The sequence below is a fragment of the Capra hircus genome, chromosome 8 (genome assembly GCF_001704415.2).
Source record: "Capra hircus breed San Clemente chromosome 8, ASM170441v1, whole genome shotgun sequence".
In the NCBI taxonomy this organism is placed as follows: domain Eukaryota; kingdom Metazoa; phylum Chordata; class Mammalia; order Artiodactyla; family Bovidae; genus Capra; species Capra hircus.
In genome coordinates, this window is record NC_030815.1 from 83,553,549 (window position 1) to 83,576,519 (window position 22,971).

Consider the following 22,971-nt stretch of genomic DNA (forward strand, 5'->3'; position numbering starts at 1 on the left):
AGAGCCCAATTCCCAGTTTTCACAAAAGCATGTTTCCTGGCAGCTTCAGAGTTGTGTAAAGACACACCTAGGACACACTGTACCATTCCATTAGAAAAGATGTCAGGGGAGATTGTTCTCTGAGAGTTGATTTCCATACCTGTTGTTATTCTCATTAGGTGAAACGATACTGTCAGGTGACTTCCCTGCCTGAAGTCGGAAGGAGCCTGTTGCTTTCATAAAACTCCAAAACTTAACCAAAGCTATTGCTTTAATGAGGAAAATGAAACAATGTGTTTTTCTGGCAGCTCTGAGGCTGAAACTATCTAGCTTTCACAGTGGGAAAATACTTCTTTTGCCATCAGGCCCCAATTCCCAGGTTCACAAAATCATGTTTCCCTGCAGTTTCAGAACTGTGTAAAGACATTCCTAGGACACACTGTACCTTTCCATGAGAAAATAGGTCAGAGGAAAGTGTTATTTGAGTGTTGACTGCCATACCTGCTGTGACACTGATTAAGGGAAATAGTAGTCATGGGACTTCCTAGCAAGAAGTGGCAAACAGCCTGTTTCTTTCTGAAAAATAAAAAACTCAACCAAAGCTGTTTGCAATGAAAGGAAAAATGAACCAGTGGGTTTTTCTGGCAGGATGAGGTTGCATATTTCCAGCTTCCTAAGGTGAAAAATACAGGTTTTAGCATCAGGGCCCAATTCCCAGGTTTACAAAAGCATGATTCCTGGACATATTGTACCATTCCGTGAGAAAAGATGTCAGGGGAAAGTGTTTTGTGAACAAATTGACTTACAAACGCATGCTCAGAATGGAACTCATTCATAAGTAGGGGACTTACTGTAATATATAAAGCTTAACTTGGACTAGAAATTCAAAAACTATGAAAGAAGAGACGGGCATATTTAAACATGTAAAAATTACTTGTGAATGAGAACTATCATATACAAAGTCAAGAGACAATAAGTTTTTTCTTAAGTTACTACATTTAGTACATAAAGAGCTGTAATATACTGACAAGACAATCCAAAAAGCAAAATTTATGAACAGTTTATAAAGACAACCTGCAAATTAGCAAAGTGGTAAAGGAACTTTTAAACAGGTATATCAATATGTCCATTAAAATAAAACTAGTTATCACTTTGAAATCATAAAATTCCTCAAGGTTAAAGAATAATAGCTACTTTTGATAGAGGAGAAGGGCACATTTTTATCCTATTAGAATTAGGAAATATTAGTCTTATTCAAGAGAAATCTGGCAACCTCTGTTAAAATAAGAAAACATAATTCAATCCATCAATCTCATTTTTACAAGGGAAAAGTAGGCTCTAGTAGGTAAGAGCATAATTATGCTGTCCTCTAACCTGTTTTCTGTGCCACCTCTTGAGGATGGTGGATCAGTTTTCCTTGTGACAAAACTGTCAATAAACAGTGGCAAGTGGTTGAAAAAAATATGGCATGTCCATACCATGGGCTCTTCAGCTGGTTAAAAGTACTATTGAGTTTAAAAGATGCCAAAACGCATGTATAATTCTAATTAAGATAATGAAAACACACGGGTGAGTGAAGTAGCTCAGTTGTGTCCAACTCTTTGCGACCCTGTGGACTGTAGCCTACCAGGCTTCTCCATCCATGGGATTCTCCAGGCAAGAATACTGGAGTGGGTTACCATTTCCTTCTCCAGAAAACACACATATGTGTGCACAAATAACATATTAAGGTGTCCATATGTGATCATGTGTAAAAAGAAAAATATAAGAAGCTCATTAACATTGCTTATCTGTTGACAGACTGTTGATGGCTGGAGTTACTGAGAATGGAGAAAGTATACAATTCAAGAGACAAAATATGTCACACTTTATAAAGTTTTGCATGTATGCACATGTGTGTGTGTTTTTAATTAAAAGAGAGGCAATTTTTGGACTGGCCTATTTATCCTCACTTGTTCTATAGACATGAACATGAAATCAAAGCAATAAACAAGATGAAAAATTGCTTCTAGAGGAAGACTTCTTCCACTGTATCAAATATATAGTTTCCTCCTAGTATTAATTTTGTGGCATTTTAAGAAAATGATATATTCTTAGAAGATTTACTTTTCTTGGTTATTTATCTGTTGTCAGTAAGGTGTAACTCATGGACAAAGACATATACAAATTACAATAATCATAGGGCCTCTCTACTGTGTATGGTTAGTCACTCAGTTATGTCCAACTCTTTGCAACTCCATGGAGTAGCCCACCAGGCTCCTCTGTCCATGGGGATTCTCCGGGCAAGAATACTGGAGTCGGTTGCCATGCTCTCCTCCAGGGGGTCTTCCCAACCCAGGTCTCCTGCATTGCAGGTGGATTCTTAACTATCTGAGCTACCAGGGAAGCCTTTTTAAAAATATAATTATAAATTACATAAATTATAAATGAATAATTTATAATTCTGACTTGTGTGAGAAAACTTTCTCACTTTTAAGAAATAGACAATTTTACTTGTGTATAAATACTGAAAACTGATTTATGAAAGAAAATATTCCATTTAGTGCATTAATCTTCCTCTAACAGAAAATTTCTGATAACTTCCAGCTGTGGAGTTCTCTAGTTATTGCTTTTATAGGTTTTTCCCTCCAAAATGAGTTTCTCCAATGAAGTATAATTTATGAATGCACTTCTACTCAAATTTAATCAGACAAAGTTCTCTCCCCTATGAATTATCTGATGCATAAATATTGGTTTGAGTGAAAGCGTTCTCATACTTACTGAATTAACAGAACAAGATTCTTTTTTGAAAAATTAACATAAACTGCACTTTAATTTAAAAATTTATATTTCAAGCTGTCTTAAAATAATTTTGCTGTAAATACAAATGAATTGTATTATAGTACTGTCATTAAAAGATATGGCTAACTCATACTACTTTCCCTAGTCAAGTCTATACCCTACATTTCCCTCAATCAGTTTATACTGACCTTGGGATTTACCTACTTAAGATTTAGTTCTCATATTCCACTGATAATTTTCCATCATCCATTCCTCAGTTAATTCCCAAGTATTCCTTGAGATACAGGGAGGCCCACAAAACAGTCTTCCTTTGTCCTAGGAATTAACAGTATGTTTATAAAAACAAAAGTGTCTCTTTTTGGGGGGTGAGGGTCTTAGTCATATAAATTGTACTTTTTTAGTGTATCTGAAAATAAAAAGGTTGAAAATCATCTGTCTGTGTTGACCAAAAAGTTCATTTGGGTTATTCCATACTATCGCATGGAAAAACAAACATTTTGGCCAACTCAATATTTTTAAGTCACTGACTTCAACACCAGTTTTCATTAACCGAATTTTCTATTAATCATCCAAAGAAAATAAAAACATACTCTCAAAAAAGAAATCTAAGAGACTCCTTGCCAATCTCCTCCTTTTGCTAAAGTTTGACAATTACTATAATAAAATTTTATACCACCAGAAATTTTCTCATATTAGTTTATAAAGTGTTTAACACAAGAGTGAATGACAACTTCTACAACAAAAATTGGGAGTAAAGTCACGTTACAAATCACAGCACTTTCATTTTTATGTTAGTTGGAAAGTTTTGATAATTAAATTATATATATATATTTCTGGACTCTGCATTCCAGGAACAGCTATCTCAGTAAATTGAAATTTCCTGCTAATAGCAGTGTAGGTAGTCTGTACCAGCACTCCCTCTGTGAATTAAAAAAGGTGGAAGAAAATATTAAATATGTTTAATTTTGTGATAGTATTGGAGAGCTACAAAGGAAGTGAGAAATTGCAGGAATTAGAGATAAGATGTGAGTGTGTGCTAAGTCACTTCAATTGTGTCTGACTCTTTGCAGTCCTATGGACCATAGCCTGCCAGGCTCCTCTGTCCATGGGATTCTACAGGCAAAAATACTGGAGTGGGTTGCCATTTCCTTTTCCAGGGGATCTTCCTGACCCAGGGATTAAACCTTCATCTCCTGCATTTACTGCATTGACAGGTGGGTTCTTTACCACCAGCACCACTTGGGAAGCCCTGAGATGAGACATAACCTCTGGAATTTGGAACTCTTTTTTTAAAAAGAGGTGTCTGTTAATTCTTAAAGCAAATATTGGACAACAGAAGATTAACATAGCCTTTTGACAAATTTATGTGACTTGGATGATCGAAAAAGGAAGGGAGTTCCAGAAAAACATCTATTTCTGCTTTATTGACTATGCCAAAGCCTTTGACTGTGTGGATCACAATAAACTGTGCCAAATTCTGAGAGAGATGGGAATATCAGACCACCTGACCTGCCTCTTGAGAAACCTATATGCAGGTCAGGAAGCAACAGTTAGAACTGGACATGGAACAACAGACTGGTTCCAAATAGGAAAAGGAGTATGTCAAGGCTGTATATTGTCACCCTGCTTATTTAACTCATATGCAGAGTACATCATGAGAAATGCTGGGCTGGAAGAAGCACAAGCTGGAATCAAGATTGCTGGGAGAATATATCAATAACCTCAGATAAGCAGATGACACCACTCTTATGGCAGAAAGTGAAGAGAAACTAAAAAGCCTCTTGATGAAAGTGAGAGGAGAGTGAAAAAGTTGGCTTAGAGCTCACATTCAGAAAACTAAGGTCATGGCATCTGGTCACATCACTTCATGGGAAATAGATGAGGAAACAGTGGAAACAGTGGCTGACTTTATTTGTCGGGGGGGGGGGCTCCAAAATCATTGCAGATGGTGATTGCACCTATGAAATTAAAAGACACTCACTCCTTGGAAGGAAAGTTATGACCAACCTAGATAGCACATTAAAAAGCAGAGATATTACTTTGCCAACAAAGCTCCGTCTAGTCAAGGCTATGGTTTTTCCAGTGGTCATGTATGGATGTGAGAGTTGGACTGTGAAGAAAGCTGAGTGCCAAAGAATTGATGCCTTTGAACTGTGGTGCTGAAGAAGACTCTTGCGAGTCCCTTGGACTGCAAAGAGATCCAACAGTCCATCCTAAAGGAGACCAGTCCTGGGTGTTCATTGGAGGGACTGATGCTGAGGCTGAAACTCCAATACTTTGGCCACCTTATGCGAAGAGCTGACTCATTGGAAAAGACCCTGATGCTGGGAGGGATTGGAGCAGGAGAGGAAGGGGACGACAGAGGATGAGATGGCTGGATGGCATCACTGACTTGATGCACATGAGTTTGGGTGAATTCTGGGAGTTGGTGATGGACAGGGAGGCCTGGAGTGCTGTGATTCATGGGGTCACAAAGAGTCAGACATGACTGAGCAACTGAAATGAACTGAACTGAACTGAAAGGAATGAAGAGCTTTCCAGGAGGCTCAGTTGATAAAAATATGCCTGCCAATGCAGGAGATACAGATTTTATCCCTGGGTCAGGAAGATCCCCTGAAGAAAGAAATGGCAACCCACTCCAGTTATTCTTACCTGGGAAATCCCATGGACAGAAGAGCCTGGCAGGCAACAGTCCATGGGGTTGCAAAAGAGTCAGACACGACTTAGTAACCAGACGACAAGTGGACAAAAGTAGAATTAAGGTCCTTCAGTGGAGGAGGGGCCTGATAAACCTCTCAAAGACCCAAGTCTTGAAGAGTATCCCCTAAGAATAAGAGTGAAAAAAAATAAAGAAGCCTTCACAGGGACTGAAACCCAGTTTTGAATAATCTCAGTATATGATTGGATGAAGGCAATCAGGGACTACTCGTGTTCCTAGACTGTTCACCTGTTAAAAGCAAAGACAAACCCTCTCTGAAAGATGATATCATCCAGACCATCTAATTATATCTACAATTTTTAATATATAGTATCTAAGCTGTTCATCTACAATCACAAGTTACATGAGAAAACAAGATAGCATCAAAACCCAATAGAAACAACAACCAACAGAAAAGGGCTAACAAGAAATCTAGACAATAGGGTCATCACTAGGAGAAGAGATGGAAGATAATCAAGTAACTGCATAATTTGAATAAATAATAACTAAAAATGTCCCCTAGTGTGCAAAAAAACCCACTAAGCTACAGGTTTTTTAAAAAGACTGCAAATCCCAAGCAGAATACATATAACATCGTACCTAAGCATATCACCGTCAAACAGTTGACAGCCTAAAACAAAGACATAGATTTTCAAGGAGTGAGAGAAAATAATTTTAAAAAGAATGTAACCTTCAAAGATAACTAGATTGAAAGCTTAATTTTCAACAAAACAATGAAAGACAAATCATAACAAAATATCTCAAAATACTAATAAAAAATAAAACTTAGAATTCTAAACTCAGTAAAAGCATCTTTCAAAAATGAAAGCAAAATTAAGACATTTTCCAACAAATGAAAACAGTTTGTCACCAGCAAACACACACTAAAAGAAATACTAAAGGCTGTTGTTCAGTCAGAAGAAAAAAGATTCAAGAAGGAAAATTAAAGGACAAGATAAGTAACAAAAAGGGTAAATATGTGCATTAATTTAAGTGAAGATTGAAACAGTAATGATTAATGAAATAGCAGTGATTGAACATGTCAAATACATATAGAATTAAAATGTATGACATCAATACCATATAAGTCAAAAAGGAAATAACAATGTTCTATTCATCTTACAAAGAAAATGGTGAGTACTAATTTACATTAGTCCTTAATAAGTGAAGTATGCATAGTGTATTAATATCTTACATAGTAAAATTTGAGACAAAAAGCATGAGTAAAGATAAAGAGGAATATTTTATAATGATTAAGTTTCAATTAACCAGAAAGAGTATAACAAGTCTAAATGTAAATGGATGTAGAACCAAAGACTTAAAATATATAAAATGAACATTGGTAGCTATAAGGAGAAACAGATTCACAATTACTCTGGAAGACTAGAACACACTTCATTCAGTACCTAATAGAATAAAAAACCAAAAAAAAGTTTTAAAAAAATAGAGGATTTGAGATAGAAATTAATTAAAATCAATTTGTAGAGATTAAGAGGAGATAGGAATACTCTTTCAAATGTGCTGCTAAGTCGCTTCGGTCGTGTCCGACTCTGTGAGATCCCACAGATGGCACCCCACCAGGCTCCACCGTCCCTGGAATTCTCCAGGCAAGAACATTGGAGTGGGTTGCAATTTCCTTCTCCAATGTGTGAAAGTGAAAAGAGAAAGTGAAGTCGCTCAGTCGAGTCCAACTCTTTGCAACCCCATGGACTGCGGCCCACCAGGCTCCTCCATCCGTGGGATTCTCCAGGCAAGAGTGATGGAGTGGGTTGCCATTGCAACTTTCTTCTAAGAACACAAACTCAAATGCAAGACAATTGCCTCATGGTAATCACTGCAGATGGTGACTGCAGCCATGAAATTAAAAGATGCTTACTCCTTGGAAGAAAAGTTATGACCAACCTAGATAGCATATTCAAAAGCAGAGACATTACTTTGCCGACTAAGGTCCGTCTAATCAAGGCTATGGTTTTTCCTGTGGTCATGTATGGATGTGAGAGTTGGACTGTGAAGAAGGCTGAGCGCCAAAGAATTGATACTTTTGAACTGTGGTGTTGGAGAAGACTCTTGAGAGTCCCTTGGACTGTAAGGAGATCCAACCAGTCCATTCTAAAGGAGATCAACCCTGGGATTTCTTTGGAAGGAATGATGCTAAAGCTGAAAATCCAGTACTTTGGCCACCTCATGAGAAGAGTTGACTCACTGGAAAAGACTCTGATGCTGGGAGGGATTGGGGGCAGGAGGAGAAGGGGACGACAAAGGATGAGATGGTTGGATGGCATCATGGACTCGATGGACGTGAGTCTGAGTGAACTCCGGGAGTTGGTGGACAGGGAGGCCTGGCGTGCTGCAATTCATGGGGTCGCAAAGAGTAGGACACGACTGAGCAACTGAACTGAACTGAACTGAACCTAATATATCCCCTTCGAGGATCATAGCCTTGTCGTGATGACGGGGCTTGCATAACTGAATGAAGCTATGAAACATGCCATGCAGCCACCCAAGATGGATTAGCCATAGTGAAAAGTTCTGACAAAACACGGTCCACTGGAGAAGAAAAGGGCAACTCATTCCAGTATTCTTGCCAGAGAACCCCATGGACAGTATGAAAAGGCAAAAAGGTATGACATGGGAAGATGAGTCCCCTAGGTTAAAAGGTGTTCAATATGCTATAGGGGGGAAGCAGAGGGCAATTACTAATAGCTCCAGAAAGAATGAAATGGCTGGGCCAAAGGAGGAACCATGCTTAGCTGTGGATGAGCCTGGTGGTAAAATGAAGTCCAACGCTGTAAGAACAGTAAATATTGCATAGCAACCTGGAGTATTAGGTCCATGAAATCAAGATAAATTGGCCATGGTCAGGTAGGAAATGGCAAGAGTGAACACCGACACCTTAGGAATCAGTGAACTAAAATGGACAGGAAGAAGAAGAAATAGAGTGCCTTTCATAGTCAACAGAGGAAAACAGTCTTGGGTTACCCCTTGCTTCTTAGTCAAGCTATAGCTCCTCACAACTTTGTATCCCTACCCCATGATTGTGGCACTGGGCATTCTACTTCCTCAGTATTACATTTCTGATGTACACTGAATTGTGCTTTCCAGTTAAAGTCTTTCCTAAAGTCACTAGATTTATAAGGTTTCTGTTTAGTATGAATTTTCTGGTGTTTAATAAGATTTGATCTGATGGAGAAGGCCTTTCCACATTCAGTACACATATAAGGTTTCTCTCCTGTGTGAATTCGGTGATGTTCAAGGAGTTGTGACTTCTTAATAAAAGCCTTCCCACAGTCACTGCATTTATAGGGTTTTTCTCCAGTATGAATTCTCCTATGTCGATTTAAATGTGACTTCTGGATGAACGACTTCCCACATTCAGTACAAATATAAGGTTTCTCTCCTGTATGGATTCTCTGATGCATAATGAGTGTTGATTTTCGTGCAAAGGCTTTCCCACATTCACTACACTCATAATGTCTTTCTCCAGTATGAGACTGTTGATGTATATGGAGGCCTGACTTTCGAGTGAAGGCTTTTCCACAGTCATCACATTTATAGGGTTTCTCGCCAGTATGAATTTTCTGGTGTGTAAAGAGATTTGATCTGTCCGTGAAAGCCTTTCCACATTCACCACATCTGTAGGGTTTCTCTCCTGTGTGAATTTGCTGATGTACATGAAGTTGTGACTTCTTTGTGAAAGATTTCCCACAGTCACTGCATTCGTAAGGTTTCTCTCCAGTATGAATTCTCTCATGTGTAATAAAATGTGACTTGTGGAAGAAGGCCTTCCCACATTCAGTGCAAACATAGGGCTTTTCTCCTTTATGAATTCTCTGGTGCATACTCAGTGTTGACTTCTGAATAAATGCTTTCCCACATTCATTGCATTCATAATGTCTCTCTCCAGTGTGACATTTCTGATGTATCCTGAGCCGTGACTTCCAGGTGAATGATTTTCCACAGTCACTGCATTTATAGGGTTTCTCTCCAGTATGAATTTTTTGATGTTTAATGAGATTTGACCTGTCAGTAAAGGCCTTCCCACATTCAGTACATATATAGGGTCTCTCACCAGTATGAATTTTCTGGTGTATAATGAGATTTGTCCTGTGAGTGAAGATTTTCCCACATTCTGAACATATGAAGGGATTCTCCCCTGTGTGAATTCGCTGATGCACATGGAGTTGTGACTTCTTTATAAAGGACTTCCCACAGTCATTGCATTCATAAGGTTTCTCTCCAGTATGAATTCTCTCATGTGTAATAAAATGTGACTTTCGGATAAAGGCTTTCCCACATTCAGTACATACATATGGTTTTTCTCCCGTGTGAATTTTCTGATGCATACTTAGTGTTGACTTTCTTGTGAAAGATTTTCCACACTCAATACATTCAAAGTGTTTCTTGCCAGTATGAGCTTTTTTGTGTATACTGAGATTTGAATTGCGAGAGACATTTTTTCCACATTCACTGTAATCATAGGGGTTTTTTCCTCCAGTAGGAATTCTCTGCAGTCTGAACAGATCTAACTTCTTGAAAAAGGCTTTTCCACGTGCACTGCATTTATAGTCAGTCTCCTCAGTATGAGGAGTTTTCTCATGGTTTGAGTTGAGGGAAAATTTCTTCCCATATTCAGTGCTTACATAGGATTTTTCTCTTGTATAAACCTGAGGCACAGCAAATTGGGACTTCTGAGTGAAGATCATGTCACATTTGGTGCACTCATGATGTTTCTCTTCAGTATAAATCCTTTGATGTGCAAAAAGGTGTGTCTTATGGGTAGAGAGTTTTACACAATCAGAAAATAAATGGAAGTCCTCCCTACTATGATGTTTTTGATGCTGAATGAGAGCTTGCTTACTCAGAAGTTTCTTGCGTTGATTATATTCACAAGCATTCATTTCTGTATGAGAATTCATACAAGTAAAAGTATTACCATATCCAATAACCTTATCAAAATTTTCTGTTGCATTGTTTCTATTACAATTACATAAGCTTACAATAGGCTTCAAACTCTTTTGAAATGAGTCATAGTTATGGAGTCTTTTTCTTGAAGGAACAAGGTTTGTGTTTACATGAAATTTTTTCCCAATGTCTTTATTATAGTCACAGTTCCCCTTATTAGCTAGTGTATCCTTGTTGGTGAAGATGATAGGACTTAAATGTTTGTTCTGGTTTTCCTTATCTCTTCCTGTCTGTTTATCATCTTGCCAAAATTCTTCTAAAATGGAATATAGATCATTTCTTGGGAAGAGACAAATTCCCTCAAACCAGACTGAAACATCTTCGGATATTCCCTGTTTTGATGTTTCAAAACCAATATGCTGATCTAGAAAATAAAATACACAAAGAACAGTTAGCAAAACACAGAAGGGATGATAGAGTGGATACAAGGTGAACACAGAGAAATGGGAGAGGTTCTATATAAATGTAATAATAAATATAGATAAATATATAAAATAAGAATATATATAATAATCTCTTTATATGAAATAATATGCAATAATAAAATAAGCCCTTACATTTACTGTCTGATAAACAATAAAATTTAGATGTCTCAGGCATTGTTCTAACTCATTTAAACATCAACATAACTTTTTGCTATTAATGTTATTATTGTCCCTACTTTACAGATGAGGAAACTGAGCCACAGAAGAGTTAAGAAATGTGCCCAAATCATGCTTAGTAATTGGGGAAGATGAGATTCAAACTGAAATATGCTGTTCTGAACATGCAGCAGAACTACATAATAGGTGTTAGAAGAACAAAGTGACAAACCATGTGGCTAAAAAATATTTCTGAGTCTAGATTCTTATTATCCTTCATCTATAAATCTTAATCTCTCTGCTTTATCTATTCCCTATTAACCACTGTGCCCTAAATATAAATTTATTTATGTACAGAAATATATTGTAGCCTCAGTCATCCTGAATTAGCTTTACCATTACAAACAGTAAATATATATCTATGATTCAATTCTTTATGCCTGGTTTTGGGGTGCAGATACACACACTTAATAAGGAAGAATATAACAGCAAAAAGGGCCAACTCTGAAGCAGAGACAGAAGTTGTTCATTAAAAGCTGTCCCCTTCCTTCAACAGTGTTAAGCTTAAGAAAAACACCAATACAGTATACTAATAAATATATATGGAATTTAGAAAGATAGTAATGATGATAACCTTGTATGTGAGACAGCAAAACAGACACAGATGTATAGAACAGACTTTTGGACTCTGAGGGAGAGGGAGAGGGTGGGATGATTTGGGAGATTGGCACTGAAACATGTATACTATCATGCAAGAAATGAATTGCCAGTCTATGTTTGATACAGGATACAGGATGCTTGGGGCTGGTGCACGGGGATGATCCAGAGAGATGATATGGGGTGGGATGTGGGAGGGAGGTTCAGGATTGGAAACTCATGTACACCCGTGGCAGATTCATGTCAATGTATGGCAAAACCAATACAGTATTGTAAAGTAAAATAAAGCAAAAAAAAAAAAAAAAAAAAAGCTGTCCCCTTCCTTCAACAGTGTTAAGCTTGTAGCCAAGCATGTGTCTGTCTCAAAACAACAGGCATATACAGCCTCATTTGTAGGTAAATCCAGGTAACTCATCTATCACCATTCAAATAAGAGTATGAATTATATTTGTTGTAATCAGGTCAATGTTTTAAGGAAGTAAGTATGTCTCCCATAACTCTTCCCACTGGCTATATTACAGACTTGATAGCTCAGTTCTATGCTGCTGCTGATGCCTGAGACAAGAGATTAGAAAAACTACAGCCCTCAGGCTAAATCCAGGCCAGGTTAATGTTTATGTTCTCTAAGTCACTGTTTCTGGGGGTCTATCAATGACAGGAGGTGGGTTTGACTCCAATATACCATTCTTACCTACAATAAGAATCACTAATATCCCCAACTGTGGAATAGTGTATAAGACATAGCAGAGTCAGTTCTGATGAGGTGGATGAACCTAGAACCTATTATACAGAGTGAAGTGAGTTAGAGAAAGATAAATATCGTATTCTAATGCATATATACAGAATCTAGAAAAACGGTTCTGAAGAATTTATTTACAGGGCAACAATGGAGAAACAGATATAGAGAATAAACTTAATGGACACAGGGAGAGGGGAGGAAAGGGTGAGATGTATGGAAAGAGTAACACGGAAACTTACATTACCATGTGTAAAATAGATAGCCAATGGGAATTTGCTGTATGGCTCAGGAAACTCAAACAGGGGTTCTGTAACAGGGGTGGGATGGGGAGGGAGATGGGAGGGAGGCTCAAAAGGGAGGGGATATATGTATTCCTATGGCTGATTCATGTTGAGGCTTGACAGAAAACAACAAAATTCTGAAAAGCAATTATCCTTCAATAAAAAAATTTTTTTTAAAGACACAGTAGATTCTCAGTAAATACTTATATAAAAATCAGATCACTCTTTAAGACACAGTCTAACCTTGTATCCATTTCATTCTATCTCCAGGACCATATAATGTTTGTAATATCCCCAAACACATTCTTTTAACTTTTATATTTTTGGGCTAGTGGTAAAGAACCCACCTACCAATGCAGGAGACTTAAGAGACATGGGTTCAATCCTTGAATTGGGAAGAGCCCCTGGAGAAGGAAACAGCAACCCATTGCAGTATTCTTGCCTGGAGAATTCCATGGACAAAGGAGCCTGATGGGCTATACAGTCCATGGGGTTGCACAGAGTCGGACATGACTGAAGTGACTTAGCACACATTACAGTTTTACTCACACATATTAATGTTTTCATCAAGCCTGAGGACCTCTAATACTAGATTCCTAGACATGGCTTTCATCTTTTGCAACTTTTCACTTTCTTTAGCTTATAAACCCATTGCTATGCCTGACAGTATTTACATTATTATCAATGATGTTCAATGTAAAGAATTTGCTCCTGTGGTAAAAAGTTTAATTATTCATAATTCCTCTGTCACAAACTGAATTACCAATTCAGTAAAATACAAAGTCATAATTCAGGCCAATAAAATGAATGTATGTAAGCTATCTTTCCACCAGTCACTAAAGTCTATTTTATTACTGAATCTAAACGTATATTCTTTTCCTTTTCCCCACTAAGCTTCCTTTTCCTGATCCTTTATTCCTTTTCAAAATTCATTTCCTTCATGGATCATTTAGGGTTCTATGCTCTGAAAATGAATCTCAAACCTCAGCAAAACTCTAGGAAGGCTCTCTTTTCTCTTAACTTAAAAATAAACACAGATACTCTGAGCCTTACAAAGTCATATTTAATTGGCATAGATGTACACAAAAATAAATGCTTAATGCTCAAAGGCTTAAATTTTAAACATTTCTTTCAGTTGTCTTCCCTTTCCAATTACAATTATTGGTCCTTTAAATTACTCTTAGCAGAAAAAATTTCAAATCCCTCTGAAATAGAGCAAAATATCACCTAAAGAATTTAATTTCACTAAATATTCTCTAGAGAAACATTTTTGAAATAGATAAAAGACTCAGTTGTCATTCAAATTAATGTCATTTTCTCTGAGTTTTTGTGGGTCAGAGAATCGAAAAAGGGAAAAAGCAATGTATACCATAATACATCCAATAAAAGAAGTAAGTGAAACATGAGAGTAAAGTATAAGTATGTAGATTATCTAAATAGGGAGACAGATCAGAAAATAAAGGGTCAGACACAGGGGAATAATTAAAGAAAGTGTTAAAATGAAGCAAACATGATTATGGAAACTAAACAAAGATAAATGTGAACTGCAAATATGAGGCATGTTCTTCCTTTAGTTTATTAATCCATTGAGAGAATTTCTCATATGTTAGGTAATATTTTGTATCATATAGCTATGACAAGATAAGTATAATATTTTAACCAGTAGCACCTAGGAAAAAAATTTTTTAAACATCAAAACAGGGTTAGAATAATTCAAGCAGAAGTGAATGTAGACATGGTTTTAGGTTTTACTTTTCACTGGAAAGTAAAAGGAGGAGGGCATCTAAATGATACTTTCTAAAAGAGAAAAATTAGTAGAAAGAGCATAAAGAGTTGTTTGAGAAGATGAGTCACAGGGAAAAGCAAAAATATGACAACATTGAAACAATAAACAATAAAATATGACAACATTTAGAAAGGTGTGCCACTTGCTTTAGCATGCTACATTGTAACTGCTCTTCCTTCACACAAGTAGCTGCCTGATGGGCCCTTATATGCATAAGGTATCAATTGTTCCCCTGAAAGCTTATACAATGAGAACCAACCTGATCTGTTTCCTTAATTCTGGTGTCATTCATGGCTTATGCCAGAATTGAGACAAATGATTCAATTTGAGACACATACATAGGTCTTAGGCCACTTTAAGGAGGGCCTACTCCTTATATCTGCCCCAGAATACCAACTATAACTTCCAACTTCAATTGGTTAAATATATGACACAGTCTTGTGGGAATCAGCAAATGCAGCATAAAGTCGCACAGCTCAAAGTATGTACTCAGCAGCAGGCAGTAAATCCAGAGAACAAGAGAAGAAAGCCCCCTTAGTGGCGGTCATCATCCAAAGATCCTGATTACTACATAAACTGTTAAGTCACCTGCAGAGAAGCAATGGACTCCCACACCAAATTTGGTTCAAATGTCAAGAGTGATGATTTGACACACAACCAATAAGATATGAAAAAGTTCATTACTCATTTAATGAGGCTTTTGAAGGGAAAGCTCCCAAGCAGGTCTGAAAGTGGCTTAACAGTGAGAAAAGGAAACTGGCTTGGGTTTTTTATAGTAGTTGGGGATGGTGCTAAGCTGACTGGTACAGAGCAACTTGCCACTAGCACTAATGGAAAGAGCATCTGGGTTTTCTTGTAGTTTGTCCAGATGTGGGGCAGAAGCTGAAGAGAGAGTGGTGACATTTGGAAGGTGTCAGCAGTCAAATACCAAAAATGAAATCAGAATCTATTACAAGATATATGATAAGATGTTCAAAACATTTTGTTATTAGAGAAACACAAATTAAAACAAATAGAAATTAAAATCCACTAGATGATGAGAAATTATTAGAAATATGGGCAGGGATGTGGAGAAACTGATGCCTTTGTATGTTTAGAGGATTGTAGACCAACACATCCAATCTGAAAAACAATATGGTTATACTTAGTGAAATAAAGCATTAGTATATTCATTAATAAAACACTCCCACTACTCTTCCTCAAGAAATTCTTGTTTCCTAAAAGAATAGTTCTTGAAGAAATTTATTATAGTACTAGCTATAGTAGCTAGAAAGCTGGACAAGTAAATCTGGCATATATATATACTATGGAATGTAAGCATCAATTAGAACCAATGAGCTAGGAAAACAGTGTAACGTGAACCAATTTAGTGCTGAGAGGAAAAAAAATAAACTAAGTAGGATATATAGCACAGTGGGGCTTCCCTGGTGGTACAGAGGTTAAAGCGTCTGCCTGCAATGTGGGAGACCTGGGTTCAATCCCTGGGTTGGGAAGATCCCCTGGAGAAGGAAATGGCAACCCACTCCAGTATTCTTGCCTGGAGAATCCCATGGACAAAGGAGCTTGGTGGGCTACAGTCCACGGGTCGCAAAGAGTGGGACACGACGGAGCGACTTCACCTTCACAGCACAGTACCATTTTTAGAAATTAAAATGGCCAACAATTTAAATTTTACAAATACCTGACAAATTCAAGAATAAATTGCAAGCAAACATATAAAATACAGTAGAGCAACTGCCTCTGGGAAGAATAAAAATGAAGTAGGGAGTGAGGATTAAAAGGGATAAATAAAAAAATAAAACAAAACTTTTTTAAAAATTGTAAAATAGGGGATTCCCTGGCTATCCACTGGTTAGGACTCTGAGTTTCCACTGCAGGGCGTGCAGGTTCAATACCTGGCCAGAGGAACTAAGATCCCACATGCTGTGGAGTGTGGTCCCCCAAAATTATAGACTTAAAATAAGAAGCTATCCCCAAATGTAAGTAATGGAAATCTCAAAGCCAACAGTTGGGGGAGAGGCATGGGAGATGATATAATATGGCCATCTCTAGATGACAATTCTGAAGCACCTTAAGGGAAAAGAAAGAAAATGAAGAGAAATAAGCAGGTGAGTGACCCAAAGTAATTTTTTTAAAAGGCAATTTTATGAGTACCTGAATGTGTAAGGAAAGGATTTAAGACATCGACAGAGATTTAAAAAAAAAAATTTTTTAATGCTATAAAAAGGGAGAAAAAGCAAAACAGCAGGATCCTACAGCCAATGTACCAGTAACTGTAGCATATCCCTCTTAAAGAGTCAAGCAAAGAAGACACTGATATTGGAAGGGGCCTTAAGTGGGAATGGCTTCCCTGGTGGTTCAGAGGTTAAAGCGTCTGCCTGGAATGCGGGAGACCCGGGTTCAATCCCTGGGTTGGGAAGATCCCCTGGAGAAGGAAATGGCAACCCACTCCAGTACTCTTGCCTGAAAAATCCCATGGACGGAGAAGCTTGGTGGGCTACAGTCCATGTAGTCGCAAAGAGTCGGACATGACTGAGTGACATCACTAAGTGGCAATGGCATTTAGATGTGTAAGAGACCAATATCAGCTCTATCCATGCAGTTTCAAAAGTTCAGAATGTTAGAGAAATATCGTATTAAAAGCACTTCAAAAAAAAAAAAAAGAATAAAAGCACTTCCAAGTTGCCAAACTCTGCCAGTAAAACTGTGATTTGGTTATACAATCTCCTATGCTTTCGGTTCCTACTCACCGAGACAGCTCTGGCTTGAGATTTTGCCATTCCACATAAATGGTTCTTCTCCCCACTCCAAGTTGAAAATGACTTCTGCTTTGGGAACTTGACACCCTGATGATAGGAAACAACAAAGTCCTCCATTTACTTTTCAGAAAAGTTCACGGGGAACAGAAGTATATTCTTAATGTCCAAAAGAGATTGTTAAGAACATAGAACAAAATAAGGACAAAACTATTACACTTCAGATGTCCTACAGTCTTTAGAAGTCCCACATACCTTAGAAACACCAAATTTCAGAAATTCCACTATGGAAAAAAAAAGATACACTCAGTTAGGTACAGCCTTACCCAGCAAAGCTGTGCTTACCCACTGAGATCAAGTTGAAATAGTTTTCCAGCATTACATCCCTGTATAGACTTTTCTGAGCAAGGTCCAATTGTTGCCACTCCTCCCTGCTGAAGTCTACAGATATATCTTTGAAAGACACTGATCCCTGGAAAAACACATGTTTATTCAATGAAAAACATCAGGATTGTAGGATAAGAGCAAGATATTTATGAACTTATTTTTAATAATTTTTAACATGATATAACATATAAGATTCTCACTAAATACCTAAATTTGACATGATTATTTCAAGGGAAAAATAAGTATTAAAAGTATTAGGTCATTCTTTCTGTGGCTCTAATAACATTCTGAGGTTTTGTTTTTATCTGTGTGCTGGTTACAAAAGAATACACTGAAAACTCATCAAGCTGCAAACCTGATTTCTGCATTCTTTTCCATGTATGCCGTATTTCATTAACACTTCAGTTAGAAAAGCAATGATTTTTTCAGATATAAAATCAGAATCACAAGCAACCAAAGAAAAAATAGATAAATTGGACTTTATCAAAATTTAAAACTTTGTGCTAAAAAGGATACCATTAAGAAAGCAATAAGATAAGGGAATTTGCTGGCAGTCCAGTGTTAGGTCTCTGCACCATCACTTCAGGGGGCATGGGTTCAATGCCTGGGAGGGGAACTAAGATCCCCATGCTATACCCAATGGCCCAAAATGAAAAAGAAACAACAATAACAACAACAAACAGAACAAACGAAGTGTTTACTTATAAGTAAAAACAACTCAAAGATTATGGGGAAATGTCTGCAATTATATATCTGATAAAGGACTTGTGTAAAGAATATATAAAGAACTCTTACAACTCAATAAAAAGATAAATGATCCAATTAAAAATGGACCAAGGGGACTTCCCTAGTGGTCCAGTGGCTAAAACTCCATGCTCCCAATGCAGGGGGACTGGGTTTGATCCCTGGTCAGAGAGCTAGATTCCACATGCTATAACAAAAGATCCTGGATTCTGCTACAAAGCTTGAACATCCCTCATGCCACAGCTAAGACCTGGCACAGTCAAATAAACAAATGGACCAAGAAGAATATACATATATCCAAGGAAGATATACAAATGGCCAAAAAGCATGAAAGGTTCTCAATACAGGTCAATATAGTCAAAAGGGATATCAAAATTCAAAGAGATACCCCTTCAAATTCACTAAGATGATTATAAAATAAAAAATGCTCTGCTTGTGTGTATTTGTATTTTTATTATTTTTGTAGCAAAATAATAAATGCAATTAAATCTTGAATTCCGAAATTTAAAAAATGCTCCAATCATTAGTCATCAGGAAAGTGCACCTACTAGGATGGCTATAATAATAGAAAACAAAAGGACACATAGCATCAAGTGCCAGTGGGGAAGTGGAGAAATTGGAACCCTCATATAGTAAAGGTGGGAATCTAAAACAGTCTGGCACTTCCTCAAAAGGAGTAATATGAGCTAATGGTTCCACTTCTAGGTATATATCCAAGAGAAATCAAAACATTCATTCACATAAAACTTATATAGCCATGTTCATAGAAGCATTATTCTTAATAGTCAAAAACAGAAACAACCCAGGGTATCAGCCAATGATGAATTTCAAAATGTGGCATATTCATAAAAGAAATGATTCATCCATAGAGAGGAATGAAATACTGATTTATGCTATACTGTGAAAGAATTTTGAAAATATTATGCTAAGTGAAATAAGCCAATCACAAAAGACCACATATTATATGATTCCGTTTACAGAGATGTCCAGGACAGGCAAACCTATTAGGACAGTAAGAAGACTGCTGGTTGCCCAGGAATGGGGTAATGGAAGGATGTGGTGGGGAGGGAGGTAGCAACAGCTAAAAGGTATGACTTTGGATAGGGGAGGGAAAGAAAGTGTTCTAAAATTGGATAAAGACTGCACAACTCCATGAATATACTAAAAATGATTGAATGTACACTTTAAATGGACAGTACATATGATATGTTTAGGTGAACCTTTTGAGGCACTGTCATATCCAGATGGCATACAAGGGTTTGTGACGGTCCAGGGTTTCTTCCAGGAATAAGTACATGCCAGATGAAATACTGAAACTATCTGTTTGAAAATACTGGAAGCAGTTAGGTGCTAAGACTCTACAGACAACATTTAAGGTTTGAGTTGATGTACGTAACCACTTTTACACTAGGAGTATTTATCAATTCTGAGTGTGGTAAAAGGTGAAAACCCAGGCTTTGAACCAGTAGAAGGCTAAAGTTGGGTGATAGAGAAACCAGAATTCAAACACATGGACAGTTTTTCCTCTAAGACATCTATCAAATTCTAGGGCTGTATGAGCACAAAACTAAATACTTCAGCAGAGAGCCTCTGAAAAGCAAGGCAAAATGTTGGCAGTCTGATAAGAAAACACTGTTGGCACCTATCAAGAGGAGGGTCCACAGAGGGCAAACTGGCCTCTCAGCTGAAAATCCTGGATGGTCAGAGTGAACCAGAGGTAGACTATTATCAGGGCTTCAACTTAGTCTTGATTCAACATAACACTGTGCCTGACTAGATAAAGGTGTTCATCCTCCACTCTATCTGCTAAGGGAAACAAGGATCCTCTCTTGAGAAAGTTTGTTATTGTTCAGTCACTAAGTCGTGTCTGACCCTTTGTGACCCCATGGACTGCAGCAAATTAGGCTTCCCTGTTCTTTGCTATCTCCTGGTGTTTGCTCAAACTCATGTTCATTGAGTCAGTGATGCCATCCAACCATCTCATCCTCTGTCGTCCCCTTCTCCTCCTGCCCTTAATCTTTCCCAATGAATATTCAGGATTGATTTCCTTTAGGATTGACTGGTTTGATCTCCTTGCAGTGCAAGGGACTCTCGAGAGTCTTCTCTACCACCACCACTCAAAAGCAACATTCTTTGGTGCTCAGCCTTCTTTATGGTCCAACTCTTACATCCATATATGACTAATGGAAAAATCACAGCTTTGACTATTTGGACCTTTGTCAGCAAAATAATGTCTCTGCTTTTTAACACGCTGTTTAGGTTTGTCATAGCTTTCCTCCCAAGGAGCAAGTGTCTTTTAATTTCAAGGCTTCAATCACCAGCTGCAGTGATTTTTGGAGCCCAAGAAATAAAATCTGTCACTGTATCCATTATTTGCCAAGAAGTGATGGAACCACATGCCATAATCTTAGTTTTTTGAATGTTGAGTTTTAAGCCAGCTTTTTCACTCTCCTCTTTCACCTTCATCAAGAAGCTCTTTAGCTCCTCTTTGCTTTCTGCCATTAGGGTGGTGTCATCTGCATAGCTGAGGTTATTGATATTTCTCCCAGTAATCTTGATTCCAGCTTGAGCTTCATCCAGCCCAGCATTTCGTATGATGTACTCTGCATATAAGTTAAATAACTGAGAAAGATACCATAATCTAGATCCTTGACAATGCTTTATATGCGTTTTGATACAATAAAAGAAATGCCTATCAAAAAACAGAACAAAATATCTAAAACCACAGGGGAAAAAATTCAATGGAAATAGTCTTACAGGATTTTAGAGTTAGATGAAAAGGTGGAGAATTTCATCAGAGAAATGGAACTTATACTAAAAAAAATTAAAATTGAAAAATTCAGTATCTAAAATTAAGAACTGAGAGGGGTTTAATAGCAGAATAACAGAATTACCGAAATGGAAGACAAGCAAACAGACGATATCCAAACTGAACCACACAGGTTTTTTAAAATAAAAATAAGCACAAGAGCACGTGATGTATCACATGTACAACACCTTGAAAAGGAAAAACATATTGTTGTCTGAGACAATAAAGAGGAAGAATATGAGGCAGAAGCAAAATTTGAAAAGGAAAGGTGAATGACATCAACTCAAAGACTCCAAAAGTTTCTCAAATCCCACTTTATAAAACTGTAAATACAGACTATGCAAAAACAATAATAATAATATCTTGTGAAGTTTAAAACATATGTAGAATTCAAATGCATAAAAATAATAATGTAAAAATGAGAAGCAGTAAATGGAATTAAGATGTTTTAGCATCTATTAAGAAGGGGGTAAGATAATAATGCGTTAAAGAGGGATATTATAATATCTAGGGAAACAAAAGAATGCATCACAAACAAGGTAACAAAATAAAAATTAAAACTTGACTAATCTAAAAGAAAGTCAAGAAAAGAGTGGAAAGATAGTATTAAACAGACAATTCAAATATGAAACTAATAAAACTGGATATAAATTCAAATATATCAGTAATTGCATTAAATGTAAATAAACTAAACAATCAAGTTAACACCAAAGACTGAGATGTCCAGCTAAAAAAATTTAGTAAGGTGCATTCTACCCTGTTCATCTTGCTAAACACCTAAAAACCTAGAAAAATATTCATATATAAAGCATCTATCTACACCCTTGACTTTCTCTCAAGAACATACTTTCCTACAGTGAAACTAATTACGGCATCTTTTGTAATCTTGATAGCCCCCAAATACCCCAAATCATCAAGTCTAGTTCCTTTTTGCTTAACAGTTCTTCCTCCAATCTATCGCTTAATATTCATATTTTATTGTAAGCAGGAAAAAGAAACCATGTCACATCTCCAATCCTTTACTTGAAATCACCTCAGAGAAAAACACAAGTCCATCACTGACAAATCTGCTTTCCATATAACTACAGGACAAAATCCAGCTGAGCTTTCTGCTACTATATACCAGAGACGCTCCCTCCCCTACTTTCTCAGTTCCTTCTTGAGTCTTCACCAGAAGCACCTTTAACACCCGTATTCCTGTCAACAGTCTGTTTAAAATAATGAGATATTCTCTAAAACAATATAGTTTTTTTCCTACTGTGCTCCTCACTTTCTTCTAGGTTCTCTAGCAGAGTTAACAACAATATTTCTATTACCAGTCTGTCCAAGAAAATCTAGGCTCTTGCTATTATATGCTTCAAATTTTTTACAGTTTTTATCCATTATCAAATTCCAAAGTCTTTTGACATTTTGGGGTATTTGTTACAGCATCATTCCATGTCCAGGTACCAAAATCTGTAATGGTTTCCTATTGCTGCTGCAACAAATTACTGCAAACCTAAAGCAACACAAATTTATTATCTGGATCTTCCTATCACACGCAGTAAGAAAAGGTGGGATGATTAAAGTAGAAAGAATGTCTTACAATTTCTGAGTAAAAATGACTTACAATCTAGAAATAGCTATGAAATTACTGAGGGTCAAATAAAAATACTTTTAGACATGCAAGGTCTCAAAAAACCTAACTGCCATACAATACTTTCTGGATAATATTTTCTAAAAATGAAAGCATGACTCAAGAAAGAGCCAAAAAACAAGAGATCCAATACTTGAGAGACACGAAAGGAATTCCTAGCAGCATGCCAAAGGAA

The 22,971-nt window shown here is 37.1% G+C and overlaps 1 protein-coding gene across 2 annotated transcripts in view; it reads right to left on the reverse strand.

Moving 5' to 3' along the window:
* Window positions 7,812-22,971, reverse strand: part of ZNF484 (zinc finger protein 484) — a 28,219-nt gene continuing 13,059 nt past the window's right edge. The window contains exons 3-5 of one of the 2 annotated variants that reach the window (XM_005684158.3): window positions 17,566-17,692; window positions 17,215-17,310; window positions 7,812-10,784 (exon numbers count right to left, since the gene is read on the reverse strand). In XM_005684158.3, the coding sequence (XP_005684215.2) occupies window positions 8,467-10,784; window positions 17,215-17,310; window positions 17,566-17,692 (2,541 nt within the window). In that variant the 3' untranslated portion in view covers window positions 7,812-8,466. Of the gene's footprint in view, window positions 10,785-17,214; window positions 17,311-17,475; window positions 17,511-17,565; window positions 17,693-22,971 lie in introns of those variants that run through there. The other variant, XM_018052490.1, reaches the window with a different exon arrangement.